At 47.0% G+C, this 13,952-nt stretch overlaps 1 protein-coding gene and 1 long non-coding RNA gene across 2 annotated transcripts; both read right to left on the reverse strand.

The window, feature by feature from the left end:
* Nucleotides 1-2,415: 2,415 nt before the first annotated feature.
* LOC127321004 (uncharacterized) lies at nt 2,416-4,048 on the reverse strand. The gene is made up of 2 exons (XR_007863777.2): nt 3,687-4,048; nt 2,416-2,803 (listed from the first exon to the last, which is right to left on the reverse strand). It is a non-coding gene; the product is annotated as an uncharacterized lncRNA (long non-coding RNA).
* Nucleotides 4,049-9,865: 5,817 nt separating this feature from the next.
* Nucleotides 9,866-12,727, reverse strand: LOC127320975 (calmodulin-binding receptor kinase CaMRLK). Its single transcript, XM_051350040.2, has 2 exons — nt 11,369-12,727; nt 9,866-10,775 (listed from the first exon to the last, which is right to left on the reverse strand). Exons 1-2 carry the CDS (start codon nt 12,621-12,623, stop codon nt 10,138-10,140), a joined length of 1,893 nt encoding a protein of 630 aa, XP_051206000.1. The 5' UTR covers nt 12,624-12,727; the 3' UTR covers nt 9,866-10,137.
* Between the last annotated feature and the right edge of the window lie 1,225 nt (nt 12,728-13,952).

Here is a 13,952-nt window from a genome sequence, read left to right on the forward strand (position 1 = left end):
TCACAACAAGTCCTAGGGTCAATATTCTCAAATTCACAAATTTGCATTTTACTCTCATATGCCTCTATGGCATTTTTAGTTTCTTTTTTTATTTTCTTTGGAAACCACTTGGGTTAGGTTTGATAAGTACTAGGTAAGGTGTGTGAAGGTTTTCCAAACCTCTAAGCAAGGTAGAAAGCTTAGGGTAAAGTTTTATAATTATAGCCATAGGCACATATGCCTTTTTCTTATTTATTTTCCTTTTATTTTAACTTAACTAGGATGGTGAAAAGAGGGGTGAGGTTTAGGGTTTAAGATTATTTCAAATACTACTAACAAGCAATCATAGCAATAGCACCAGAATAAAGCAAGCTCACTATGTATCCTACTCTATTTAATAAAAGTTTTTGTTGGTTCCAAAATTTGGGACTAGTGAAATTCATTTGTTTTATTTTGAAATTCTTGGGATGTTACAACATGAAATCATCATAAAGTGCAAGCAAAACATGTAAGTATTGTCATAAAACAAGCATGGAACGACGGAAATTATGGATACGTCGGGGACGTATCAAAGATCATCGAGTGCATCCGCGCCATGGCACCTTTGCCCTTTTCAAGGAGCTCCCGTGTAAGTTGGTGTGAGGCGAGAGTCATTGACACACCGTTTGCCGGAGAGTTGTTTGGAGTTTTATCCAAGGCATCGGCAGGGATGTCAGCGGCCTCTGCAAGAGAATGAAATAGCAAAGATTACTAACAAAGGATCGAATTCGCAAAGTAATAATCGACAGGGAAGCATAAACGGAATTACCAAGCAAAGCCAAGGAAGACTGGCGAAGAAGATCATATTTTTCGGCCGCCCAAGCTTCAGCGGCCAGCCTAGACGCTTCCTCCTCCTTCAGCTTTTCCTTTAGCCTGCCAAGTTCCTCCTTCAGGGAGTCAACTTCTTGGCAAACTTCGGCGGCTATTTTGACTGCGCCTTCCAATTTCGAGGAAGAAGATTTAACTTCCTTCTGCAGCCGAACTTTGTCTGCTTGCAGGGAAGTAAATTGGGAGGCGAAGGCCTCCAAAGAAGATATAACACCCCGCAGATCCTTAAGGAAAGGGGAAAATAGATGCTTGGCGAAGAATCATTAATCAAGGCACATTCAGGAAAGTTCGCATTACGATCGAGAAAGACTTACAGGTTTTCCTGAAGGAGGGGTCGCTGCGGCAGCAGTCGAAGGAATATCCTTCCCCCTAGAAAGGGAGGAAGCAGTCGATACTTGGGCCGCAGGGGCTGCAGTAGGAGCCGAAGCTTCGGAAGCTGCGACATCCGGCAGAACGGCGCCAGATTTGGCCTTCTTAGACGGAGGCTCGATGAAACCTTCGTCACTACAAAAGGGAATGGTTGGCAAGAGTTATGAAAGAAATGCGAATGATGGAAGTGAAATACAAATTCTAGGAAAAAGGCGCTTACAGGTCAAAGAGATCGTCTTCATCGGCAAAGCCGCCGGTTGATCTCTTCGCAGGCGAAGCTCTGGCCTCCTCCACAGCTGCATTAACAAAGGCATCATGATCAACGTCGTCATCGCGCACTGATCCCGCTGTGTCGCAAGTATCGTTGGCTAGGGGCGGAAGATCGGTGAAGATAGCTTCAGAATCTATCGGGTCATCGTGTTCGTTCTTTGAGCTCATGTACTCGGCAGTATGAAAATCAACAGGGGCTGAGGAACCTCTTCCCTCGGAAGTGTCATTTGGTGGATCATGCAAGTTTTCAGAAACTATGGGGATCTGCCGAAGGAAAGAGCAAATAAGAACAATAATAGTTGTGTCGGCCAAGTGGAACAGGGTAATAAGAGTATGAAAAGGAAAATTTACCTCTGTCAGCGGATGATCGGTATCACGAGGTGAATAAGAAGATATCAACGGGATCGAATCTTCCTGACTAAAGAGAGTGAGGCGTCGAACTTCGTCAAGCAGCTCCTTTTCCGATAGTTCAGCAATGTTTATCCTGGTCTCATCCTTCGGACCCGAATACAACCACATCGGATGAACCCTGGCCATGACTGGCTGGACTCGACGTTTTAAGAACACCGCAGCCACCTCTGTGCCTCAGGTTGCAGGCGGGGCGGGATGTGGCTGGCTGCTACAGACCGCTGCGGGATAGCGCCAGGCCGCTGGACGTTCGCAGCTTGCCGCAACAGACTGCAAGACATAGCGCGGGACAGTGCGGCAGCCTGCATCATCCCGCATTGTCCCGCATGGGCATACTTAGAGCAGTAGCTAGCTAGCCCGATCGGAAGTAAATAGCTACCCTGATCTGAAGTACTAGTTAGCTAGCATCGATCGGTGCGAGCTAAGCTAGCTAGATGACCGAGCGGAAGTATTAGCTAGCTAGCTGATCCCGATCACCGCAGCTTGCAACTTATACACATGGTGATATACAACAAAACCAAGTACACAACAGTGCTCACTACTGAACCATCAAGTTACAACTTCCAGTATCAGATTTCCATCGATCAGCAACAGTACTGAAGCACCCAATCTGCAGTAGTGATATGGTTATCACTTCAAGACAAGGGGGCAAATGTGTTCAGGCCACGGATATTTAGATAATTATTACAGCATTATCAACCAATGTATGAGACTAAGCACAAGAATAATTCCAACATGAAGCACCTTCAATCTCTAAAAAAAAGCTATGAACCAACTCAAGAAACCAAAGAGCTGCGCTGGAGAACTCTTTTCGCTCAGATCAGATTTGCCATGTACCTAGTTGTTGATCGTTCACCTTGCAGTCTTGTCTTGATCACATCCAAGGGAGTTGTTAAGTTTGCACTGAAACCTGCAAAATAAATTGGAAAAGAGAAGTAAATCAAGATGCTAGCACACTGACATACAAATGTAGAGGATTTCATGAATGATGCAAAAGAGTAGTACTAACTATTTAAGGTTAGAAAATTCTATTTCTAAAATACACATGGAGTAGCAACTAAGGACAGTGAGATAACAGAATTAAGTGAGATAACAGAATGATATAATGCAGGGAGACAATTTTACTCAGGTTATGACTAGAAACCTTGAGCTGCAGTAACAAACTAAAGAACCAACTGATCAGTCATTACTTGAACAAAATGATACATCACAACACATAATCATGATTTAGCAATTTATACAACAGGTCACTGGATCAAAGTGCAGGACAGACTACACATGAGAACAATGCTCAAAAATATCATCGCTTGATCCATAAATATCAGCACGTTTTGCATAAACAACATCACTTGTATGCGTAATTCAGACAGAAGTTGCCATTACCAAACAGAGCAATAGGTATTTGTTAATGCAGGTATGCTTAAAAAGCCATGTTTACCTCCTAGATAGATAATTGTGTGTACCAATCAACCAAGCATATAACAAACATGAATGCAAGCATCCAGCTCAAGAAAAAGAAAAAAGTTCAGAGCATTATTCTACACCACGCAATCAATAATAAGCTAGAAACCGGATGGTCTGGAGATTCTGTAGATGATGTATGCTGCTGTAATTAAGAACTGAAAGAAAGAAATAAATACAGAACAGTGAGGACACAGGTTGGTTCCATATTTCGTTAGGCTTCCATCTGACCAACTGGAATGAGAACGCAAAGCAGCAGAAATACGTCTAGTATCAAATGGCATACAGGACTACAGGAGTCTAGCTGATCCTTGGAGATCTGGGTCACATACCTTGATTTGCAGCTGCAGTGATTTCTGAAGATGGCAGAGATACTTCTTGGAGGTCCTTTGTATGTCCCGATTGCAGAGATCCTTTGTAGGTCCAGATGTGGAGATGGCGGCGGCGGCGCCGTCGGCCACTCCATCAGGAACTGCGAGCGAGGGCGCCGATGTCAATTGAGGAACTGTGAGCTGGGGCGCCGATCTTGATGGAGGAACTGCGAGCGGCGGCGCTGATGTAGGTCCCGATGTGGAGATGGCGGCCGCGCCGCCGTCAACCTCTCCATCAGGAATTGCGAGAGGGAGCCTGCGGAGGGAGGGCGGTGGGAAGAGGAGGTCGGGGCATCGACGGAGGGGCGGGGCAGCGGCGTTGTCCAATCTTTCTTGGTCAGCGAGGGTGGGGACTAGGGAGCGTTCGCGTCTGGACGAGGACGTCTTGCGGGTTATGCAGTTTTGCGGTTTTCTAGCGGGCCACGCGGTATGACCGCTTTGTCCCGCGAGTAGGTTTGCGGGCTGTTTAGCGGCGCCGCGCGGGCTTTCTTTGCGGGGCGGCCCAGCGGCGTGGCGGGATATCCCGCCCCGCTTGCAACCTGATCTGTGCCGATCATGGTTTGGCCATCGGTTTCTTTGATTCGAAGGAATTTGGCAAATAACTTATCGGTTGCTGTCCTTTCGTCGGGCGAGAGGATGTTCTTCCAAGAATGCTTAGGTTTGGCTTCAAGGACGTCGGGAAAGCAAGGAAGCTGGGACTCGGTTGTTGAGGAATCCTTAACATAAAACCATTTCAGTCTCCATCCTTGCACGGATTCTCTCATTGGGAAGCTGAAATAATTGACCTCTGAACGGACAACGAACCCCACTCCCCCAATGACAAAGGGTCCGTTGCTACTGCTGTATCTCTTTACGAAGAAAATTTTCTTCCACAACCCAAAGTGAGGCTCGATGCCCAAGAACTCCTCGCAAAGGGTGATGAACACAACAACGTGGAGGATTGAGTTGGGGGTAAGTTGCCGCAATTGGATTTCGTAACTCCGCAGAAGGCGATGAAGGAACTCGTGAGCAGGAAGCGAGAGACCCCGATACAAGAACGACAAGAACATCACGGTAAAACCAGCAGGAGGATTGGGCCGAGAGATCGCACCTGGGAGAATCACATTCCCCTCGTCGGAGGAGATTATACCAAGGCTTCGGGCCCTCTTTTCATCACGCATCGTGATGGAGGACGCTAGCCAATCTCCAGGTTTGGTCGCGGTTGCCGAGCTTGGCGGTGCTGGCGGCGCCGGAGTTGGGGGAGGAGCATCTGAAGCGCTCCTCTTCGGAAGATTCGAGGAGGCCTTGGCGGCGGCGCCACCACTCGCGGAACTGGCGGCGGTAGCGAGGTTCTTCTTCTTCACCATCGCGGGATCTGGAGAAGATCTAAAAACGGTGGTGGCGGCGCAGCGGTTATGGAAGAGAAAGGTGGAAGAAGAACATGAGGATGCTACGATGATATGAGAGAATGCTAAGGATTTTGTTCTGAGAAGATTTTAAGTAGGGAAGAACTTGAGGATTGCGTAGGCACGTGTCGTTGCTTCAGGTACATTAATAGGACCCTCTCTCCATCGTTGATTGCGGAAATCGAGGAGGCGCCTTGGTAACCGTACGAGAAAGGAGGATATTACTTAAAACAGAGCCATGCAGAGGTAGGATGGGCCCAACGGGTCGCGTCTTGTCAGTCAAAATCAAAATGTTAATAACGTCATCAGTGACGTCGTGAAGATCGCTTGAAGCATTCCAAGAAATATAAAAGATGTCAGATGGTCACGCTTGAGTCTGCACCTGGTCACAAGCGCCCGTGTCCAGACTCGGGGGCTACTCCCATCGGGAGCGCTGGACGCGCACCCGATAAAATGAGAACTCGAAGATATTCCTGTGAAGAAACGTCTGAAGAAAAGGATGGAATGCTCAGCTCGAGTTTGCACCCGGTTGCAAGCGCCCGTGCCCAGACTCGGGGGCTACTCCCATCGGGAGCGCTGGACGCGCACCCGACAGAACTTTTTTGCACTCCAGGATCATGCCCGGGGACTTGATTCTGCGTAGGGTGACGTTGTTTTGCCATCGGCAGATAACTAACAAAAGTTGGGCACGTTACTCATCATCCCTTATGCGTTGAAAATTTATTGAAGAAAATAAGCCTTGGTACAAATGTATCGGATGACCCATGAGGACTTGCAGAAAAACTTCGGCAGAGTAAAAAGTTCGAGTGGTACAACTTGAGTCTACGCACGGATTGCAAGCATCCGTACCTAGACTCGGGGGCTACTCCCATCGGGAGCGCTGGACGCGCATCCGATAGAAGAAGATGATGAAGATACAAGATGGACAAGAACAATCAAAGAGAAGAACATTAGGTGGAGGCATGCTTTAGTCTCTACCCGAACTATCTTCGGCTAGACACTCGGGGGCTACTGACATGGGAATTACCTTTCGGGTAACCGACATTGCCCTATCATGTACAATCTAATTGGAGGCCCATGAAGGTACTCGATGGCAAGGCGGGCCACTTGGACGGCGCAGCAGAAGATTCCTTGACGGACAAGACAAAGGAGGATCCGAACAAGGAAAGTTTAGAGCTAGGACTATTGTAAACCTAGTCGTACCCGGTTGGATCTCTTGAGACCTGGCCTCCTATATAAAGGCCAGGAGAGGGGCTACCAAGGGACAAGTTCAATCATAGCAATCTTAGCCACCAGAAGTCTAGAGCTAGGTCGTCGTAGCACTTAGCTTCTCGACGAGAACATAGCCGAAACCTTCGGCACCCCATTGTAACCCAATATTCTCATAATCAAGATCAGACAGGCAGGACGTAAGGGTTTTACCTCATCGAGGTCCCCGAACCTGGGTAAATTGCTCTCCCCGCTTGTCTGTGAACCGATGTCTCATGTCAGCCTACAGGATTCCATCAACCCTAAGCCCCAATCGGAGGGCATTGCCGAGGAGTACCCTCGACACTTGGGCTCGTTTCAAAGCTAGTAACAAGCTCTACAAGATCATGCAGGGAACCATCATAGTCCAGCAAGGTAGATATAAATAAATGATGAAAGTTTTGACATATCTAAAAAAGACATACCGGTAAAACCTCCAACCTTGAAAATGCAACAAGTTGCCCGTGCAAAAACCATTCTTGATGAACTAGACCTTGTCATGAGAATAAGCACAAGCTCTAAAACATCACATGGATAAGATCCAAATAACAAACAAGAAAGATGATGCAAGGATGCAAAGATTTGAGCTCTCCGAAGGATACAGTCGAGTTACTCACCCGATAGCCCTCTTGATAGTACGACAACTAAACTATAAACCGGTCTCCAACTACACCATGAGACCGGTAAGAAAGAAACCCTATAAAGAGCAAACCTTAACCTTGCGCGTTCCTCTTGAGCTCGATGATGACGATCTTGACCGCATCAAGATGGAACGCCTTTTTTGATGGTGCTTGCTTGACGAAGTCTTGTGGATTGCTTCCCCATAATCCACCATGGGAGAGTTTCTTCTTCGACGTAACTTCACATATCCATGAACACCATATGGATGGAAAGCTTCAAGGAAATGATCTCTTCGAGTTGGCTCATCTTGAACTGGCTCTTCATTTCTTCATTCTTCATCATGTTGATGTCTTGAAGTTAAACTTGAGGGCTCACTTCATCTTCATCTTCAAGACATACTTGACACTTAATATTCTTCATCCTTATTATTGCAACCTTGAAGCCAACATATAGTTCAAGCATTGCCTATGGATAACTCATACAAATATAACTCAATGCAAACATTAGTCCATAGGAATTGTCATTAATTACCAAAACCACACATAGGGGCTCCATGCACTTTCAGTTTGTGATTTTGTCCCCAGTCGCCAACAGGGATGACCCACAGCGTTATTTCGGCCATCCGGCGCCCCCCTATCCCCCCCTGGATTGGGTTCAGCCTGGGAGGGTCGGATAACTCGTTGGGCCGCGTCAACGGAAAAACAAATATGGGGGCGCCGGTTGGGCGTTTTTTTTTTGCGCCAACACACCCCATACGGCTATTGGGGGCCTTTGGGGTCCCCAGGTGGAGTGGAGATGCTCTTAGGTACGGGCGTATGGTTCAGACAGTCTCAAATCTAAGAGCATTTTCACTTATGCTTTCCAAACGGCGCCCGACAACCATGCCGAAAAGCTATCAGAAGTAGAAGTGAGCCCATATTTTTCGAAAAATGGCGCTTTATTATTCAAAAGGTTTGACGTAATACACCCGGTCGCTAGGATGCACACAGCCGTTCAGGGTTACAAAAACACATTGTTCATCATAAAAGAGATCTCTAGAATGAAAAAACATATCATGGTGTAGGAGCCTCTATCCTCATAATGAAAAAACATATCATGGTGTAGGAGCCTCTATCCTCAGACTATGCAGCCACCCATGATGGATAATAAACTTCTTGGCCGAATTCTCCAATCGTGTAGACACCTCCGTAAAGAGGCCGCCGTCCTCCAAGCGCTGAAGCGGCGACCATAAACGGAGCGTAGCCGTAGACCGGTAAATTACCTACATAAGAGAAGAATTTTTTTCATTAAAAACCTTGTCATTTCTACATAGCCAGAGTGACCTATCGCTCTCACCCTGATAAGATTCCTAAACCTAACCTCTACCCCATTTAGCCAATTACCAAAAATATTTGCAATGCTTCGGGGAGGGTATAAGCTAGATCATATCTGAATGATTGGCCATTTAGAAGTTAGCCCATATAATTCAGTGCAATCTTTGTTCCTAGAGAGCATAGATATCGTATTCTTACGCGTCTTGCACAATCTTCTTAAAAGTTTATTTGTTCACTCGAAAGCATCCTCGTAATGTTTTTTCCCAGAGAGCATAGGTACGTATTCTTACGCGTCTTGCACAATTTTCTTAAAAGTTTATTTGTTCACCCGAAAGCATCCTCGAAAGATTTTCGTCCCATGTGTGACGTCGTTCTTGAAATAGTCGTCTTCAAGCATCTCAGCCGCCGCCAACCGGTGGCGATCTATGCTCTTCCTCTTCCCCATAGAAGAACCGCCAATACGAGGAAGTTGCAGCCTCGCACATAGGAGAAGAAGAGTGGCGATGAGAAGGAGCCATTTCTTCCTCTCGGTCTTGGCCTCCTCTTCCATCAACTGAACCATCATCCCATCGTCACTGTCTATTTCTAGGCATCACACAACCAAGCAATCAAATAATCAAACACTGCTAGGTTTTATCGGAAAAAATAGCGGAAAATCACTCACCTAGTCAATGATCCAAACACTTATGGCGGACGCTCACGACTGAAAATGCTCTTATTACGCTATATGCCTTGCCGTGGTAATCATGGCAGCCAATTCATTCAGTGCGCAGGCTTCAAGCCGTACAACGAAATTCAACCATTCTTGTCATTGGGGAGAGGTAATTAAGTAGTTCAGCTCATTGGGTCCGCTTTTCACACGGAAGCTAGTCTTGACGAGAAATCGATTGTCACTTATCCTCATTGAATCCAAAACAAGGAAATGATGCCTCAAGAAGATGTTTGTTCCTTTTACAATCTTGGTGTCCCTTTTCACCAATTCACCATATGTACAAAATATATTAATACTAAGAAAATATCAGTGAAAAATATTACTCCATTTGTCACCAGCAAAGCTGCTCAATTTTATCTAGGTACAAATATATATATATATATATATATATATATATATATATATATAACTATAGATAGTTATAGATACATTCGTATCTAGAAAAAATGAACAGTTTTTTTTGAGACGGAGGAAGTAATTACATTTAGCCTCTTTAATAGCATAACTATTACTCCCTCCGTCTATAAATAAATATCTTGGATTTTTTAAAATTTAGATGTATCTATACACTAAATAGTGTCTAGATACATCCAAATTTTGACATATCTAAGACATCAATTTATGGACAGAGGTAGTAGATCAAATATAGACATTAATAATTTATGTAGCCAAAGAAAAGAGAAATAAAATAAACCAGCCTCAGCAAACAGAAACTCGCAACAACAATCTTTTTTCCTTAGATAGTTGATCAAGCACCTACCCGACCGGGATCTTATCCATTTCGGTCAGCCAAGCTAGAAGGTGCCGGGAGTCGGAAGCACACTTTTGTGCAATCAAAACGAGCTCTCACGTGGTTGGTGATTAAGCACACTAGTGCTTTAACAAAGTTGTTACATCAACCGATAAAGTGAGCTCCCACCAGCAATGAAAATGGGACAAAACAAACCATTAAGCATGGCTCCAAAAGAAGCGCACGGCGGCATAATTTTACAGGCCTAGAGAACCACCACACACCCGGGCTCCGAATCTTCGTGGATTTGGCACCTAGTCGCCTTGTGCAATCACAGAGCTCATCTAGTCACGAGTCTCACGACACACGAAAGAACAATCACGGCACCATGGTCCATGCGGTGCTAGTCGGCAGGCGCCGGCCTGATGTCCTTTAGCACCCCCACTACCTGCTGCATCATGGGCCTCTTCTGCGGCGACGGAGCTGTGCAGAGGAACCCCACCTGCAGGCACTCCACCGCCTCCCTCTTCACCTCCTGCCCAGCGGCGCCGGCATCCACTTCTCTTAGCATAGCATCCACGATGTTTTCTCCTTTCTTGTTCCGTATCACCCCACGCGCCCAGGCCACCGTCGCCTCATCCCACTTGGACTGCCCTGTCACGAGCTCGAACACCAAAACGCCGAAGCTGTATACATCGCTCTCCGGTGTCTCGTTGCCGCCGCCAACCTGATGCATGAAATCGGAGATCCTTGGCTCTAGGTCATCGCCGAGGAGTATGTTGGTGGGGACCAGATGGCCGTGCACGATGGGCCGCCCTGAGCCCGCCCACCCTTGGTGCAGGAACGCGAGCCCTCGAGCGATACCGAGTATCATGCGATGCCGAGCGGGCCAGTCGCATACGGATTGGCTATCCTCCTTGATGTCCGATGTGTCGATGCTTGTTTCTTGGGCGTCGACCATGCTGCCGGTTGGAAGCTCGTGGAGCCAACGATGGAGGTCGCCCTTCTCCATGTACTCGTATAGGAGGAGCTTCTCCTTTCCTGTAAAATTGTATGATTTATCTTTAGAAGTAGGAATTTAGGAGTTAGTGAAAGTGAGATTTTTATGGCAGACATTTATTAACATTTAGGACAGAAAATTTACTAGAACACAAACCATTTATACTACTTCCATCCTAGTTCATTGGGATTGCACGTATTTCTAAAATATCAATTTGGCTAACATAATATCAATTTCACAACATAAAAATTATATCATTAGAAAATAAAACATCTTAAATATTTGATAATATATATTTTATAATATGTATCTTGTATTATTATTGTCAAATTTATATCCTATGAATACGCGCAAGCTTTATGAACCCGGACTGAGTACATTTATTTTTATCAAAAGATATGCAATTAGACTAGAAATTAGTTGATGTCACTTAGCAATTAGTAATACCTCCATTTCAATAAATAATGCTTTGTAAGTATTTTTTAAAGTTAAACTACACAAAGTTTGATCAACCCTTTTTCTAAGAACAAGTTTAATCAGCGCATTGTGTGCATGTTTCTTATTAAAACAAAGAAAAATAATATGTATTTTTTCCACCAGTAATAAATAAAAGTAGTAAAAGTAGCAAGCTGACCTGCGATGCAGTAGCCAAGGAGCGGAAGAATGTTGGGGTGTCTCAGCCGTGCAAGCTCCCGGAATCCAGCGGCCGTGGCGGCAGCATCGTCATCCTCCTCGACCCCTGACACTCCACCCTCCACGACGCGCACGACCACGTCCAGATCTCCAGGGAGCACGGCGCGGTACGCGGCGCCGCTGCGGCCGCCGACATCGGCGAGCTGTGACTCGCGGCCGAAACCCGAGGTGGCCGCGGCCAGGTCGGCAAGTGTGAGATCCATCAGCGGCCGCTCGAGCACAACCACTGGAGCCGTGGCCGCCACCTTCACTGCCCCGACCACTACCTCCTCCTCTGCCCACGAGACCGTCTTCCCGTCTTTATCCTTCTTCCGACGCCTGAAGCCACACGCGACGCACCCTGCAAAGATCACCAGAGCGGCCACGGCCACCACCGTGCAGACAACGACGACGATGAGAACCCCACGCCTGTGCTTCTTTCGGCCACTGGTTGGCGGTGTCAGCGCCGGCGCTGGCTCAGTCTCCTCAATAAACAGAGACGCGTTGCCGGCTTGGGAAAAGGCAGAGAGGCCAAACTTCCGGACGGTGTGGGCGTCGACTTTGCCGGAGAACCTGTTGTGCGAGATATTCAAGAAGTCGATGCCGTCAAGCGGCGGGAAGTCGTCGGGGAACAACCCGGCCATCATGTTCCCGGACAAGTCAAGCCGCCGAATCCGTGTTAGGCGCAGCAAGCCTTCCGGCACCGCGGCGATGATGTTTCCGGACAAGTCAAGATTTTCCAGGGCGGCGAGCATGTCCACGCCGTCGACGGAGATGAAGCGGTTGCCGGCGACATTCAGCGACGTCAGACGCGCACTCGGCTCGAACCGGAGTGCGCCGCCGAGCCGGTTCCCGGAGACATCGACGGCACGGAGCGAGGGCGCACGCCAGAACGCGGCGTGGATATCGCGCTGGAGGGAGTTGCCGGACAGGTCGAGCGTTAGGAGGCTGGAAAGGTTGGCGAGCTCCTCCCACCGCAGAACGCCCGTGAGGTTGCTCGACGGGAAGCGGAGCCTCCGGACCGGGTGGCATGCCGACCGGCGCGGCAGGGGGAAGTTCCCGACGTGCAGGAACGCATTGCGGACGATTTCTGCGTCCGGGAGTAGTCGGGTGCAGTTCGATGAGCGGTTGTAGAGCGATGACGCCGTCGCCGAGGCAGCTACTATTACCTGCAGAAGCAGTGATAGGAGGGAGCGAACTCGCCGGCGGTACGGCATCAGCGAAGCCACGGGCGTCCCGTTAACACGGTAATTATTTTCTCGCCTCTCAATGGGGGTTCAGGAGTAGTGGAAGGCGAGGGTACGATTGAGCAATTGGGATTTTGGGAATAAGACGGCTTTTAAAGTGCGAAGTTTCAGTTCCAAAATTTAGTGGCATTTGTTTGCTTAAATAATTTCATACGTCACTATTCTACAATTATAAATAAAGTACGGAGTACTACGATTTTGCTACTTCATGGACGCTCATTCACCTCATTAGCCATTAAATTTAGTGTGCCAAAACCTAAAGATCCTCTTTTAGATAACGGAAGTACTACGTCACTATCCTCCATTGCTAGTCCTCTAATCTAGCTTTCATGATATTCTCCACCTCTCATTTGAGCATAGACCAGAATGTCATCTGATAACAACATAGAACAGAGCTTTGTGTCATCTGATGACAACATAGAACAGAGCTTCCTGTCATTCCCTTCAGAACCAAACGGTGGGAATAAAAATATTGGTGCGCACGATCAAATATCGGCCGATCCAGTAAACTTTAGGAAAAAAAATGCACTGTTACATTCGTTGGCGGAGCCTTCCGAAACTCACCACTTCAGCCAGAAGAAGAAGGACCAACCTCAGCTCTGCAAAACTAGCAGTCACAAACCGAGTTGTTAAGACCTCTGGTATTTTCGCCAGTGCAACCACCATGACATATCTTTCCAGCACCATGGTAATCACAACGGAACTTGCGATGTGTACCATTATACTGATGAATGCTAAGGAGAGCCGCACAAGGATTGTGTGCATCATGCCACTATGGATCTGCCCATAAGCAAACATGCAACTGTCATATCCAGCCATGCACTTCTACGCCATAGGCAGCCCAACAATCTTGAACGGACTCCTCCGTAATGTGCAGATCGACACCCAGATCAGAGGGGAACCGGGACAGCCAGTCCATGTGATTCTGGCCAATTCAGCGGGCCATCCTTGAAGGGTTTTAGTGCCCAAGGGGCAATAATAAAGAAATGTTTATTATCACCAATCTATCTATGTTTCTCATAATGTTTATATACCATGTTTATTGTATTATCCGGAAACATAATATGCATGTGTGGAATATGCACCAATGTGTCACTAGTATACCTCTATACTAGTTCGTGAAATAAGTGTTGGTTATTGGTTTCCATAGCCATGGATATAGTTTCACTTATTAGCGAGGTCATATTATTAGGGCATATCCAACGGGGCGACGCAAACAGATGCTGAGCGACCGTTTGTGTCCGCCCGGGCCGAAAATGAGTCTAGCACCACCTCTAGCGGGGCGATGCATACTGACCG

Source organism: Lolium perenne, chromosome 6 (assembly GCF_019359855.2).
Source record: "Lolium perenne isolate Kyuss_39 chromosome 6, Kyuss_2.0, whole genome shotgun sequence".
Lineage (NCBI taxonomy): Eukaryota > Viridiplantae > Streptophyta > Magnoliopsida > Poales > Poaceae > Lolium > Lolium perenne.

Bases quoted from the DNA above. Each gene is read 5' to 3' on its own strand.
- LOC127320975 (XM_051350040.2), bottom strand. From the start codon at position 12,623: ATGCCGTACCGCCGGCGAGTTCGCTCCCTCCTATCACTGCTTCTGCAG. The intron at 10,776-11,368 runs GTCAGCTTGCTA...ACAATTTTACAG, and splicing joins CCTTGGCTACTGCATCGCAG to GAAAGGAGAAGCTCCTCCTA.